This window comes from Vitis riparia, chromosome 1, assembly GCF_004353265.1.
Source record: "Vitis riparia cultivar Riparia Gloire de Montpellier isolate 1030 chromosome 1, EGFV_Vit.rip_1.0, whole genome shotgun sequence".
NCBI lineage: Eukaryota > Viridiplantae > Streptophyta > Magnoliopsida > Vitales > Vitaceae > Vitis > Vitis riparia.
Window position 1 is genome coordinate 12,546,639 of NC_048431.1, and position 14,605 is coordinate 12,561,243.

General features: G+C 38.2%; 1 protein-coding gene across 3 annotated transcripts; it reads left to right on the top strand.

The window, feature by feature from the left end:
• Window positions 1-540: 540 nt before the first annotated feature.
• Window positions 541-14,167, top strand: LOC117925350 (microtubule-associated protein RP/EB family member 1B-like). Of its 3 annotated transcripts, none has more exons than XM_034844363.1 (9): window positions 541-647; window positions 774-907; window positions 9,844-9,912; window positions 10,001-10,087; window positions 11,241-11,347; window positions 11,443-11,582; window positions 11,673-11,749; window positions 13,242-13,355; window positions 13,781-14,167. In XM_034844363.1, exons 2-9 carry the CDS (start codon window positions 800-802, stop codon window positions 13,907-13,909), a joined length of 831 nt encoding a protein of 276 aa, XP_034700254.1. In that variant the 5' UTR covers window positions 541-647; window positions 774-799; the 3' UTR covers window positions 13,910-14,167. The 3 variants fall into 3 exon arrangements, with proteins under 3 accessions (XP_034700254.1, XP_034700243.1, XP_034700249.1); XM_034844352.1 differs by having other exon boundaries at window positions 543-647; window positions 768-907; XM_034844358.1 differs by lacking the exon at window positions 541-647 and having other exon boundaries at window positions 693-907.
• The last annotated feature ends 438 nt before the right edge of the window (window positions 14,168-14,605 follow it).

The following is a 14,605-nucleotide window of genomic DNA, read 5'->3' on the forward strand; positions in this document are numbered from 1 at the left end:
AAAAATCAGACTAAGTTGACAGTTTTGGTAGGGTTAAGATGCAAAGTTGTGCTACCAAAGGCCTAGAAAAATGACAAATAGTAAATAAATTAAAAAGAAGTATATACTAACATTATCAATCCCATCCTAAGTTTGACTCATAAAGTGACCTAAACAAATTTTGACATTTTAAAAAATAATAAAAAGAATTTTTTTTTATCCAAAATATATTTAACCAAACAATATGTTTTGCGTTCGTTTGGTATTTCTTTCCGTCTAATCTCTTTCATTTCCTTTATGATTCCTTTTATTGTCTGGAAAAGTGAAATAAAGATGGCATTAAGTTTGTATGAAAATGAAATACTCCGAACTCAAATCAATTTAGAGGTTGGTAAACCTAATCTGCAAAATACATTGCTTATGATTGTGGTGGACATTAGAGTAATCGAAGGGTGATGTAAAGGTTTTGTTGGAAGCTAATAAAAACAAGGCTAAACTATACATACAGATATGATTATAGTATATATGAAGTCAATGAGAGGGAGGATGGAGGCAATGGCCATTTATTACCAAAAGGAGTGACGGGGCATTAAATTTGAAGGGGTGTAGCGTCGCGGGCGTACCTTTCTCACCATTGTCCGTTTCAGAGCCGTTCGTTTCTCTGCAAGGTTCCGTTTCTTTTTCTTTTTTTCTTCTGAATTTACCATCTTTCTTCTCCACTTTCCCTCTCAATTTCTTCTGCTTCGTATCATTACCATTCCTCATCTTCCCATTTTCTTCCCTCGTAGTTTCAGGAGTTTAATTTCATCTGTAGAAGGAAATGGCGGCCAGTATAGGGATGATGGACGCTGCCTATTTCGTGGGTAGGGGTGAGATTTTGTCTTGGATCAACGCCACTCTTCATCTCAATCTCTCCAAGGTTGAGGAGGTACTCTCCTACTGCCTCATTTCCCCACTTTTGGGTTTCTCCCTTTTTATTTTTTTGAAAGTTTATTTTTTGGTCTCTGTGTTTTTATTTGGGATGCAGGTTCTAGGCTCTTTACTCTTCTTCTTTTCATACATTTTGTTGTATTTGTCAATGGAACGGATTTTTAAGAAATTGTACAAAGATGCAAAGTTGTTCTTGGTTTGTTGTTGTTGTCGATGTTACTTTTGCCTTTTGAAAGGGAAAAAAAATGGAGTTCTATATGTCAAATATTGAAAACGGAATTGAAACGGGTTGAACGGGATTTGGGCCGGCCAAAATGATAGAAATAAAAGCAATGATTTTAATTTTGAGGAAATTTGACTCAGAAAGAAAAGAGTCAAAGGACCCATCTTTCGTTTGTTTGAGTTTTTAAATTGGGTGGGCATAACAAAATTAACTAGTCTGCCTTCTACTCTTAGATACATATGGGCATTCATGTATGCATGGGTATGCTGATGTTGAAGTTGTACATTATTAAGTTCTTTGTTTGAGATCAATGCTTGTCTCGACCTTTCTCGTTACGACCACACAAGGGATTCAAGCTCTTTATCCAATTGAATGGTCCTAATCCTCCAAATACTTGCAAGAAATTTGCTGCTGGGGATTCTGGCAAGGCCACTCTGGCCGTCAAGTTAGAATAGGAACAGAAAGGATGATGGGAACTGGCAGCTAGTGTTTTTTCTACTTGATCTTATGGGTGAAGGAATTATTCCTTCTACAGTTCTGGTGTCGTGGTTGACTCTCATGATCCTAGGATTAGGTGATGTGTTATAGAACATGTGTTCCTTTTTAGTAAACTAGTTGTCCTGCTGCCTCCATTACTTCCTGAGCAGTGACACTCCACCTCTCTTCTTCTGAGCACCTCATTCTCAGGTCCTGTGGTCTCTGGAGTGGTTTCTGTGCCCACCCTTTCAGGGCTTAGGCAGTGGCTCTGAGCACTGTGTTGGTTGTTCTTCCTAGTTGCAATAGAGATTGGATGTTTCTTCACTTGTGCTTACGAATTTTTTTTGGATTTTTTATTTTCTGTATGCATTTGTTTATATTTGAATTTGATGTAGGGATGTCAAAATCAAGTAATACACATAGTTGTAAAAAACTTACATTACACAATATGATATATTTTTTATGAAAATTGATATGTATCACAATTCGTATCTTATCTTAAATGTATTTTACAATACATATACGATACAGGAAACAATAAGACTTGCAACTATTTTTCATACTTTCTAAAAAAAACCTAAATTCATCTTCTTTTTTTTTGTTTTTTTGAAAGAATTATTACATTAATTGTTTAAATATACAAAAAGGTTAGAAATTGGTCATAAAAGGAAAAGAAAGGTAAAATAATCCTACATAAAAAACTATATTATTGTTATCAAAGACCATATTGGAAGTTAAATTTATTCTTCCAATGGATGTTGGAAAATTTTCATTGGAATAGTTTGAATGACATTCATATATATGCTTAGGTAGAATTTGGAACTTAAAATCAAATCTAAAAATTTAAGAAGCCTATTTTTGTGTATTTTGTGATAAAACTATACATTAAACTCATATTTTGCTAAATTGAACTTTTCAAAACTCTAGTATTTAATGTTTTCATATGGTATATGATATAATTTAACTTCGAAGGGAGTCTTTTGTGGCTAACCAAGTTAGATTAGATGAAGTTCAACAATAGTGTTGGGAAGGGTCTTAGAGCCCATGGCCCTCTATCCAATGCAGGGCATTACCTCAACACTGTTTATCATGACATCCTCAAGGAGGAAACCCCTAAAGGTTTCATGGTTCCAATTTTTAACGGAAACGATGACCTTCTCAAGAATTTGATGCATCTTTGATAGATGATGGTGTTGGTTGAGGATAATGACAACCTACCATGCAAGGTTCCATCAACTTCCACAGGGACTAATACTACTGTGGTTTCATCAACTCCCACTCTAGTCGTTCTTAAGCTTCAAGGATATGGGAGCAATGTTCATAGGTGCAATATATCCATTCCATCCAATAGTAGAAGGGATTAGAGCCTCTCTTCCAATTGCAAAAAGTAGCATGAGAATCAATACAGGCATATCTGTAGTAGTTTAGCATTAGGTTGTCCTAAGGTTGCAACTTGTTTGCACCAACCCAATTTGATGTTTTGGTTGGTGAAAACAAGGTTTGAATAGGTTAGGATTGGGTTTGGGTTAGAAAAATACCAACCCAAAAATATTAGAGTTGACATGGGTTGAAGGTTTGAGTAACCCATTGAAACCTGAACCCGCCTATTATTTATTGTAGAAAACACAAAATTGATTAGAAAGAATGCTAACCTTTTTTAGTTTTTAATTATAAGACCAGGGGGGAAGTGCTGATTTGGGGTGGATTCAAAATCCTTTGAGATCTCAAAGGAGATGGTCAAAGGAAAGGAAGTTGGCTGATTGTGGAGAGGGGTTGAGATCTCTCCTCTTAGATCAAATTTGGAGAGAGAGGCCTTGCTTTGCTGTTGAAGGGGGTTGAACTCCACTATGATAATTTTAATAGAAGGCCTTTTAGGTTGGAGTAGAAGGAAGGAGGAAGAGTTTTTAAGTTGGAACTTTGAAACAATAATGCGGGTAGTTTTTTGCAATGTTTAGTTTTGTCAGCAGAGAGGGAGAGGTTTTCCTTAATTTCTCTAGAAGGAAGGGGTGGTGTAGGGGGTTGGAGAATACTTTGGTAGACAAGGTAAGGAGCATTGGTGTTGTTCTTGAGCACAATCGGTCAAAGTTGCCTCAAGGGGGATGTTTGCCAAAGGAGGGAATGTGTAGAAGTTTTCCCCTATAAAGGAATTTTTGCAGATGCAATTTCAGGAGCAATGGGGAAGTGGGAGAGGCTATTTGGATCTAGTGTGGGCAGGAGGCTTTAGAGGAAAACTTGAATCGTTTCAAGCATTGTCTTGTGGGTAGGTGGAGAGACTTTGCAGGAGAGGCTCCAAAGTTGGGTTCTTTGAAAGCTTGGGCTAGTAAATACTGGAGTTTGGTTGGGAATCTTCATCTTTTGTTTTTGGGTGGTGCTTTGATTTTGTTTAAGTTTGAGAATTGTATGGATGCTGAAAGGGTATGGCGTAAGGGGTGTTGTTCTTTTGATTAAAAAAGGTTGAAGCTAGATTGGTGGAGCCCTAAAGCGGGTTGTTTCAAGGAAGGGGCTTTTGCTAAAGAAACTTGGGTAAGAGTGATTGGGTTGCCTATGCACTTGTGGGGAAAGGATTTCTTGAAGAGAGTGGGGGACACTTGTGGAGGTTTTGTGGTTGTGGATGTGGATACAGTGGAGAGGACATTTACAGTGGGCTAGAATTCTAGCTAGCTTCGATGGGAGGAGGGTGCCAAGGATCCTTCATGTGGTGGTAGGGTCATTGGCTTATATAGTTCAGTTATGGTGGGAGACTCCACCATGGTTGTCTTCGGTTTTTGTGAAGGAAAGTTACAGGGCATTGGAGGTCAGGGAAGATAGTGTGGAGGGGCTATGTGTAGCTAGATACATAGGGGAAGAGTTGGGGAAGCATGCAAAGAGTTAGACGGTATCCTCAAAGCCTTTACGTGTTAACTAAGTTGTGGCAAGCCCAAGGTCCTTTCCCTATAGTAGCAAGATGGTGGCAATGGGGTTAAACAAGGGGTTGGCTTTTAAACCTTTTGTTTTGGCTCCTTTTGGTTCTTTGGGCCAAAAAGTGGGAGGCCTTGTGTGTAATGGGCCTTGCTTTGGTTCTTTGGGCCCTTCCTCTAAGGTTAAGAGTTTCTCGTATTGGGCCAGGTTTGTGTTAGTGAGACCAAGAGCTCTTTTAAGGGGCCTCTCTCTCCGTCCGATGTTGGTAAGGTTTTCCAAAAGCTCTTTCCCGACCCTTGCAACTTGACGAATGCTCATAACCTTGAGGTAGTTTCACCATCTGTAGAGATGTCACCCTTTTGTGGAAGCATATGGCTTTTCGGATCATTATGTTGTTGACCTAGCTTCTCTAATGAGGAGCTTTGATGGGTTGAAACCTCCTACCAGGTCCCACAGAAAGGGTAACCAATCTCTTTTACCTTTATGGCTTATGAGTAGATGGTTTGACCTTGAGAAATCCTACACCCTTCTCTCTTCCATTTTGTTGGCCTAGATGGCATACTGATTGATCTAATTAGAGAGATCATCTTACTAGTAATAATTGGGATAGTAACCAAGCCAACCTTGTTCTCATTGGTGGATAGGTTGTTCTTTTACAACATCATTCTGGGTGGTTATGGATACATGATATGAAGGTAGGCCCCCTTGTTCTATCATCATAACATAGAGTTCCCCACAAAAGAGGGAACCTTTGTAAAATCTATGGAGACCACACATCAACAAAGGCTTGTTATGTAACAGTTATTAAGGAGGTCAACAAAAGACTAATTAGGGTTGATATGCTCAAGACCCTATTTATTCCTATATAGAAATTTCTAAGTGACTTCAAGGTTGGAGGTTATCATGAATGTTACCCCCTACATGAAACATAGCAACCAAGGCATCTGCTAGGTGCGCACTAGGACATTTTCACTTGAAAAATTAGGGATGTGCCAAGGATAACCTCTATCTTGGCTTGCCATTGATTGAGCATAGACCTAACAAGCCAACTTGTGAGGCAAAAGATTCACTAGTACAACAGTTGATCTCAACAAAATTAACACAATTGTTGATTGTTGGATTCATTAAAGAAGTCTATTGCCTTGATTGGCTTGCCAACCCAATAGTGATTCCAAACAAGAAGATAGCATGGAGAATGTGTACATAGATTACATAGATCTAAACAGGGTGTATCCCAAAGATAGCTACCCTCCCTAGAAGATAAACCCATTGGTAGATGTAATTGTCAAGCATGCCTCCTCATGTTCTTAGATGCTTATGCAGACTACAACCAAATAGCCTCATGTATGAGTCAAATAAGCAGAAGATAACCTTTGTAACAAAAAGGGGGCTATAAGGTTATGCTCTTTGGGTTCTAGAATGCAAGGACCACTTATCAAAGGTTGGTGAATCAGGTGTTTATAGACAAGATTGGGAAGATCTTGGAAGTATTACCTAATGATATGTTAGTTAAAAGTAGGGAAATTTTCAACCATTGTAAGCACCTTGCGCACGCCATCATCATGTTACAAAAATACCAGATGAAGTTGAACCTAAGCAAATGCGCCTTTGACATCAACCTTTGGGAGTTCTTGGGATTCTTAGTCACTCAAAGGGGAATTGAAGTGAAGTCCAATCAAATACAAGAAATTTTGAAAATGTTGTCCTCATCTACTTTGAAAGAGGTCCAATGGCTACTTGGGTGGTTGGTAGCCTAGGGAAGTTCATAGTGTGTGTGATCAACCTTTGTTGATCCAACCTCATGCTTTTAAAAAAGGGGTTTAATTAGGGATGGACAAAACGCTGTCAAATGGCTTTCGATGAACTCAAATGCTACTCGACCACCTAGTCAATCTTGGCGACACTTAAACAAGGAGCAGCTTGCTCCTATACTTAGCCACATTTATGGTCACCGTCAGTAGGGTACTCGCCCGGGGAAGTAAGGAGTAATACAAAAGTCAGTTTACTATGTCAATAAGGCATTGGTTGACATTGAGACTCAATATCTACCCATCAAGTGGGTAGACTTATTCCTCCGAGGGAGCATAAAAAAATTAAGATTGTACTTTCATGCCCACATTGCTATGTGATTGAGGTAGTTTCTAAGTGGTTCTTCCAAGTAGTCCTCAAGAAACATGATCTATTAGGATGAATGGTGAAGTGATCTATTGTCAGCACCTTTTCTCGGATGACTTAGCACTTAACACTTTGACTCTAAGTATGTGGCACCAAGGTCTCAATGTGTGGCACCTTGGTTCCATCAGTGGCTTATGATCAAGGCAAGGTGAGATGGATAGCATATGGCATGGCCTTGACTCGGCCAAAATTCAAGGGTTGAATTTTGTCATGGAGATATTTTTCATTTGAAGAGGAAACTTCAAGAGGGAGACTCTAAGTAGAAGTAGAATTTGATGTCTCCTTCAAAAACTTCTAAAATGACTTAAAATGCTCTTTGGAGGTGGGGGGTGGGTTGGTGGGGGTGGAGGTGGAGGATGAGTGACTTAAGGGAGACAAGGTGGCATGGGTGTATCCACACTTGTTTGTGTAAGGCCTTAGACACGAGGAAAGCACATGGAGCTAGACTTGCTAGCATCCACACATGGGGCTTTGCAACATCTGTTGTGCAACCCGTGGCCGCAATAGCACGAGGTGCAACTTTGTCTTCCCCACTTGACGATGGCACAAGCGTGCAATGCCCTATGCAATGAGGCGGCTTGACACAAGGGCTCAATGCCTTTTGCTTTGAGATGAAGGAAGCCAAAGTCAGACATGATACCTGATGCTTAGCACAAGGACACAATGCCTTGTGCATGAAGATGAGGAGTCATGGGTGTAATGCCATAACCTGTTGCTGCATTGAGAAGAGGGTTTGGGCATGGCATGGTGCCGTAGCAGTAACAACACGGATGTGTGACAAGAAGTGCAACTTGTGGGCATGATGACACGAGGTGTAAGCAAACATGAGTGGGTTGCCTTGACGTGGATGTGATCTAGGTGTGGGGATATGTATAAGCATAATTGACACACTTAAGGAGCTGCAAAGGGCTACAAGCCACGGGAAGGATTGGCACCAAGGCAAGTTGCTAGATGTGTAGGCCAAGAGAGGGCTTGACATACACAAGGGCTGCATAGAGATGCATGCAACAGGCTACCTTTGTGATGCAACAAGCTGATTGGATGCATGTGTCAATTCAAGTGCACGAGTGGACTAACTTAAAGCACAAGAGCGGGTAGACTTGAGGTAGAACACTAAAGAGACGTCTTGGCATTGGGTTAAACCCAAGGAAGACGTGTTGCACCACAAACCAGGGACTTGAAGGGCTGGTACATGGATGAATGCTTGTGGCAACCTGGGAACGCACGTGAAAAACGTGGGTCCACAAAAGGAATTTTAAATGGATGAAGAATGAGTCGAAAACATTTGAAAGCTCAAAGTTGGATTCAAATTGTGATTCTAGTTTGATTTTGAGTAGAAGTTCAAATTTTGATTGTAATTGTAGTTTGAGTAGGATTAGGATTGCTTACTCATGGTCAAATAGGGAGTTGTTGGTGCCACACCCATAAAAGGATTGAAGTGCCTTTTGAAATAATCTTGTGGTCTTGAGATCATACAGAGGGAGAGCCTTCTTAAAACATAGCATGAGAGAGAGCATGAACTCACCAAAGAGATTGTGGGAGTCTTGTTGAGTTGTCTTGTATTGTTATTTAGAGAAGAAATAAAATACATGGTTTATAGTATGGAGGAATTTAAGTAAAACATAGTACAAGCCTAAGAATTAAAGATTTAACTACGATAGTAGAGGTAGGCATCCTCATAATGTCACCTAAAGGAACTTGACTGAAGCAAGTCATTAGCTTAGGCTTCAAATTCATGAATGATAAAGTGGAACATGGAGCACTTCAAGTAGGCTTAAGTCTCACCCACAACATGAGAGCCAAGGTGTTGATTGTTTGTAGTGATTCCCAATTGGTTGTTAGATAGGTGATTGATGCATTTGAGGCTTGATGATTGGCATGGAGAAATCCCTTAGAAAAGTGAGGGGGCTATTGCAACAATTCAAGGATGTCACCATTGCATAGATTCCTTAGGAGCAAAACCAAGAGTTGAATATGCCTTAGCCATTAGGGGCGTCCTTTGGGATGACAAAAGGAGACAACATGCCATTAGAGTTTATTGAATATCCTAACATTGAGGAGGTTGAAGACACTCATACTCCAAGCAAGGAACCTAGGTTGGATGGAACCTTATGTTTGTTACCTCTAGGACAGGCTAGAGCCAGTTGGTGAGAGGATGGCCTTAGAACTACGACAAAAAGCGACTTGATACACACTAATCAAAGGGAAATTGTATAGATGATCGTTCGCCAACTCATATCTTTGATGCCTCACACTTGAAGAGGGAGAGTACATCTCTATGAAAATTCACAAGGAATTTGTGGGGGGTACATTCAGGGATGAATTATGGCCCATCAAGCCTTGTCATAAGGGCACTACTAGCTAACCATGCAGAGGGATGCTCAATAGTATGTCCAAATGTCTGACAAGTGTCAATAGTTCACACCCATCCCACACCATGCTCTTAAAGACCTCACAACCTTGGCCGCCCCTTGGATGTTTGTTCAATGGAGGCTTGATATAATTGTGTCACTCCTTGTCACCACTAAGCAAAGAAGATTCATTCTCATAGCTATTGACTACTTCACTAAATGTGTATAGGTCGAAGCATACTCCCAATTAAAAGGTGGGAGCATAAGAAAATTTGTTGAAAAACATGATGTATTAGTTTGGGATACTGCGCACTCTTGTGACCAACAATGGAACCCAATTGACTATAAGGAGCTAGAGTTTCTGCAAGGAGTTGGGAATAGTGAATCTATACATGACTTTGTGACACCTGCAAGGCAACAACCAAGCAAAATCTTCCAACAAGACCTTCTTAACTATCTTAGAAAAAAACTAGAAAAAGTTGAGGGAGCTGGGTAAAAAGAATTGCCATCATCCTCTAAGCCTACAGGACAACAAAGTGAGAAGCAATTGGGGAAACACCCTTCGCATTGGTGTACAGGGCCTAGGTAGTAATACCAACTGAGATTAAATTGCCAACATTTAAATGAAATGCCAACTTTAAAAACTGGGATGCTAGTTAGACTTGTTGGAGGCATGTGGATGTCGTAATTTAATTTGATATCCAGTTCAACTATGTAACTAAAGGTCTCCTTTTTCTTTTAATATTGTGGTACATTGTTCATTATCTTTATTTCATTTTATCTTTAATTTAAAAAATTTATTCTTGTCAGGCGGCATCTGGTGCTGTTCAGTGTCAGATGATGGACATGATTCATCCAGGAGTCGTTCCAATGCACAAGGTAACACATTGCAACTGCTTCCACATTTCTGTTCTTATGTACATTTGAATTATCCTGAGAATAGTCTCCTGATCCTTACCATTTTTAGGTTAATTTTGATGCAAAAACGGAGTATGACATGATCCAAAATTACAAAATCCTTCAAGAAGTATTCAACAAGTTAAAAATCGAGAAGGTAATTCCATTTTTGTATTTAATTTGATTCCTTGGCTTTCTTTTTTTTTGATAAACTATTCCTTGGCTTTCTTTGTCATGGACGAAGTAGCCACATAACTTTTTACCTCTGCTTCATCATCATTAATTATTATTTTCTGCCGTTTCTGTACAAATTATGACGATTCATTTCATTGGTTTTTCATGAAGCACAAATATCACGGGTTGTCAAAATGTTGGTTGCATGAAGTTTTATTTGGGTTGAAGGTGCCAACTAATTTTCTAGTAAAACCTAGGATCAATTCCTGCCTTCAACAAGTTGAGGGGATTTATGGTAATTATGAGGATAGTCACCCCTGTAGCATAGCTCATTACTTTTGGACCAAAGATAAAGTTTCACTTGGGTTGCTTCATGTTGGAAACTTGCACATGGTGTTTGTATATTTTGGTCAGAACTTTGGCATGCAGAATTGAAATGTTAGTGTTTGAATATCAGTGGTGAATAGGATATAAGCACACAGAGAGCAGTACATAGACACTTAATCTTTAAGAGACGTGGTCCTCCCTCATAGTGCAGTTGCTGCTTAGTTAAAAGATTGGACAAGATTTATGTGACAGAAACCAATTGCTTTATATGGTTTGACATGCGATATCCTTATCAAGGATCTTATATTTTACAAACTCCTGATTGTTTTGGTGGTGAGAAGCTTCATTTTCATTACTACTATTTATTGCTTATTATGCCACCTATACTTCCTACATTTTCATCTGCAGAGCTGAAGATGTTTTCTTGTTTCTTCAACAAAGAAAAAGAGAACAGTCCATTATAATATGTTGTGGTGTATTTACACGTTATGCATGGAGAATATTAGAATCTATTGCTTTATGTTATTTAGTATGTGATCTCCTTGGCCAGAGTTAAGTTATTAATCTTGGACATCCTTGAGTCTCACATTCTTTTCTAAATGTCTGGAAGATGTCCCTTTAAGTGATCAGGTGCATAGACTAAACATTGTTTGCTTGGCTCTGAAATTTGGCCTAAATAGATGCTTTATGGTATTGTGTAATATCATTCTTTGTGCATGGGTTAAATTGTTGAATCTTGATTTGCCTTGTGCTAGTAAGATGATGCATAAATATATTTGCAATTTCAAGTGTAATTGTCATTGTGACAGCATATCGAGGTCAACAAACTTGTTAAAGGACGGCCTTTGGACAACTTGGAGTTTTTACAATGGCTGAAACGATATTGTGATTCCATGAATGGTGGCATAATGAATGAGTATGCAGTTTTTGTTCTTTCTTCTTCGGGTAGTTTTGTTCATGCTGATCTTATCTATTTCTATGTTCAATTTCTGATTAACTTTTCCCTCTCAGGAATTATAACCCTGTGGAGCGAAGATGCAAAGGTGGTAAAGAAAGGAACATAAAGGGTTCTTACAAGTCTTCAAAATCATTGCAAGCAAATAACTTATCTAATGTCTCTGACAATGGGATTTGCATTGACGAGAGTTCTGGTTAGTTTATGCATTCAAGAGTCTGCTCTGATTATTATAATTTGTTTGTCTGTTTTCCTACCATTCTTTTGTTGCTTTCTTTTCATATAGGACCCAAAGGAAGGCATAAAAGTGAGATGTCAGGTGGAGCTAATTCTGTTGGTGAGATTCAAGGATTGCGCCAGGAGGTATGACCGTGGGGAAGTTCTGGATTTCTGTTTTATTTAAATCTGAACCAACAAGAGTGTCCAATTAGGCTTAAATAATCTGAGAACAACAATGTCAGATATGAGCTGTTAGGCTTATAGTTTTTTTTATTACTTTTAGTTGGATGATACTCTGGAATGGGGGGCCTAGTAAGGTATCTAAAATGGACCTTATTGTGCTGTTAGGTAAGTCATAAAAAATGGTTCACTGATTATATGGTGCATTAGAATGGTTCTTTACCATTTGTTCAAGATTATTTTAGGGTCTAGTAGATTCATTAAACTATTGATTAGGAATGATAATGAATGTTTGAGCAGTAGACGATGAACCAAGGGAGAATATAATCTTGAGGACTTCATCCCTTTTTTTGATTTTTGATTTTTTTTGTTTCTTTCAATGAAATTGTTTTTGCCTGTTTCTTCTATAGATACTTGTTTCTTTCACTAATTTATTTAGTTTCTATTACATGGAAACAAAGCTAGAACCTTCTCCATCCTCACCCCAATCCTTTGCCACCTGAACCAGGCTGCCTATCAATAAAAGGAGACCATGAATAAAGTGCATCTGCAGGTAAACAGCGGTCAAATGGCTATTTCAGGAAGAGATGGATGGATTAGTACAGGGGTTTCCCTGGATGTGAATTTTTATTAGAGAGGATTTAAATAGTCTTGTCTGGGAAAGGTGGTAAAGCATACATGAGGGTTTATTGGTTACTGAAAAGAAGAGGGAAGAGCTATCCGTTCTTGGAATTTACAATGCCATATGATTTGGTAATAGAAATATATATTATTGAAAATTAGAACACTTATTAAATCAGGTACTTTGTCTAATGTTAAATAGGGACTAATTTTATTAAATTTTATTTTTGTTCTATTCTCATGGAGAGTAGTTTCTTTAATTAGTCATGACATAAAAGTGCAGGTAACATTTTAAGTCACATTTCTACCCATGCAATTATAGTAATTGTTAGGATGAAAAAAGAATAAGAGCCCATTATGTCTCATCTTGAGAAACTCGGTGCAATCTGCATCAGGAAAATAGTCTTCCTGGGTTTTGATTATTGCATTTTATTTTAAGAATGTCATAACAAGGTGTATTTGTGAATTTGTAGAATATATGGATCTCATTTTTTATTTATCACTTATTGAACAATTTAATTGAATCCAACTCTTAAAATATCAGATGATAAGCCTCCAATACTTGTATGATTCAGCACTATCATTTTTAGTTTTTAAGTTTCAGTTTTATCTTAGACCCCCTTAGTTTGGATGCAGTGTTGTCTTTTCCAGCTCTTTGCAAAGGTACAAAACTAGATATTTTCATGCACTTACAGATAGCTTTTCTACTTTCAAGTGTTAAATTGTTTCAGTTTGTAGACTAAAAATATGGAGCCAAATTGTTTCATACTTGATCTTGTTCTTATATATTTGTGCATGATGTCAAATAAATTTCTCAATACTTGTATTTGATTAGATTGCGGACCTCAAGCTCTCAGTAGATGATCTGGAGAAAGAACGAGATTTCTATTTTGGAAAATTACGTGACATCGAAATCCTTTGTCAAACTCCTGAGGTGGAGGATCTTCCGGTAATAATTCTTTACCACAAGAAATTTTATTGTGTTTCCATCACTTTATTACGATCTATATGCACACTTTGTATTATACATCTGTTTACTGTAACTTATCTAAGATTCTAAATAGTTGTCATGGTATTTTATTTTCAAATTTATTAAAATAATTTTTACACTTTGGTGGGACATCCATATAGTAGTTTTCACTGGGGTACTGGGTTGTGCCTGTTTGATGTTGTGTTATCCTTGTTGAAGGGATCTGTTTAAAAACTCAAAATGCATTTCTAAAGCTTATAGTCTGGACTTTGTTTATTTGCTTATATTAGAAAGGGGAATGTTTGGATCAAAGGGGGAGTTGGAAGTAAGCACAGTGAGGGTACCCCGTTGGCCACCTTTCTCTGACGCATGAATGCTATACTTCATTTCCTTTTTCCCTGCAGATGTCCATGGCAATAAAGAAGATCCTGTACGCCGTGGATGCCAAAGTATCAGCTCTTGGTGAAGCTCAGGAAATCATAACCAAATCTGGTGATGATGCTGATGCTGATGCCTTGGATGTGCATGACTGATGACTGATGACTTATGACCAATGACTGAACCGGACAAATGGTGCCTCATCACCGTGAAGAGGCAGGCAGTTTGAGATGTAGCAGCCATGAGTTAACGCAGTGACTTTAGTATTAATACGCTAGAACCTTTTTCTGTAATGTAAAGTTTATGAGGATGGGTTGACGTTGCTGTGAAAACTAGGTTGTGTTTGATTGGATCTAATATTTGGCTGCTTAACAAGAGCCAGCAGTTCTCCTTGGCTACCCTATCCTCCCTCCCATTTAGTATTTTGCCCCTGATTTTAAGGCAGCAACTTGCCATGTTTGAAGTGGGTTTGCATGTTCCACCGGCACAGGACAATCATAGTTTTAAATGGCGTAAAGCGCACCTTGAGGCGCAAAGGTCTCCTATGGCTTATGTGTATGATGCATCTGAGTAAAGTAAAACATGACTTAAAGATGGATATTAATTTTATAAAATATAATTTAAAATTTAATTTAATCAGTAAAAAATTTAAGATTTTAAACATTTTAAAAAAGCATTAAAAAAAAGGGTAATGAAATTATATAAATTTTAATATATAATTAAAATTTCAGAAATAAAACTTTTTAAAAAATGGAAGTAAGGTCTTTTCAACATGATGCATATACACATAAAAACGCAACAACTAGGTGGTCGTGCCCCTTTTGCCTCACAATTTGTTTTGCAACAATCCA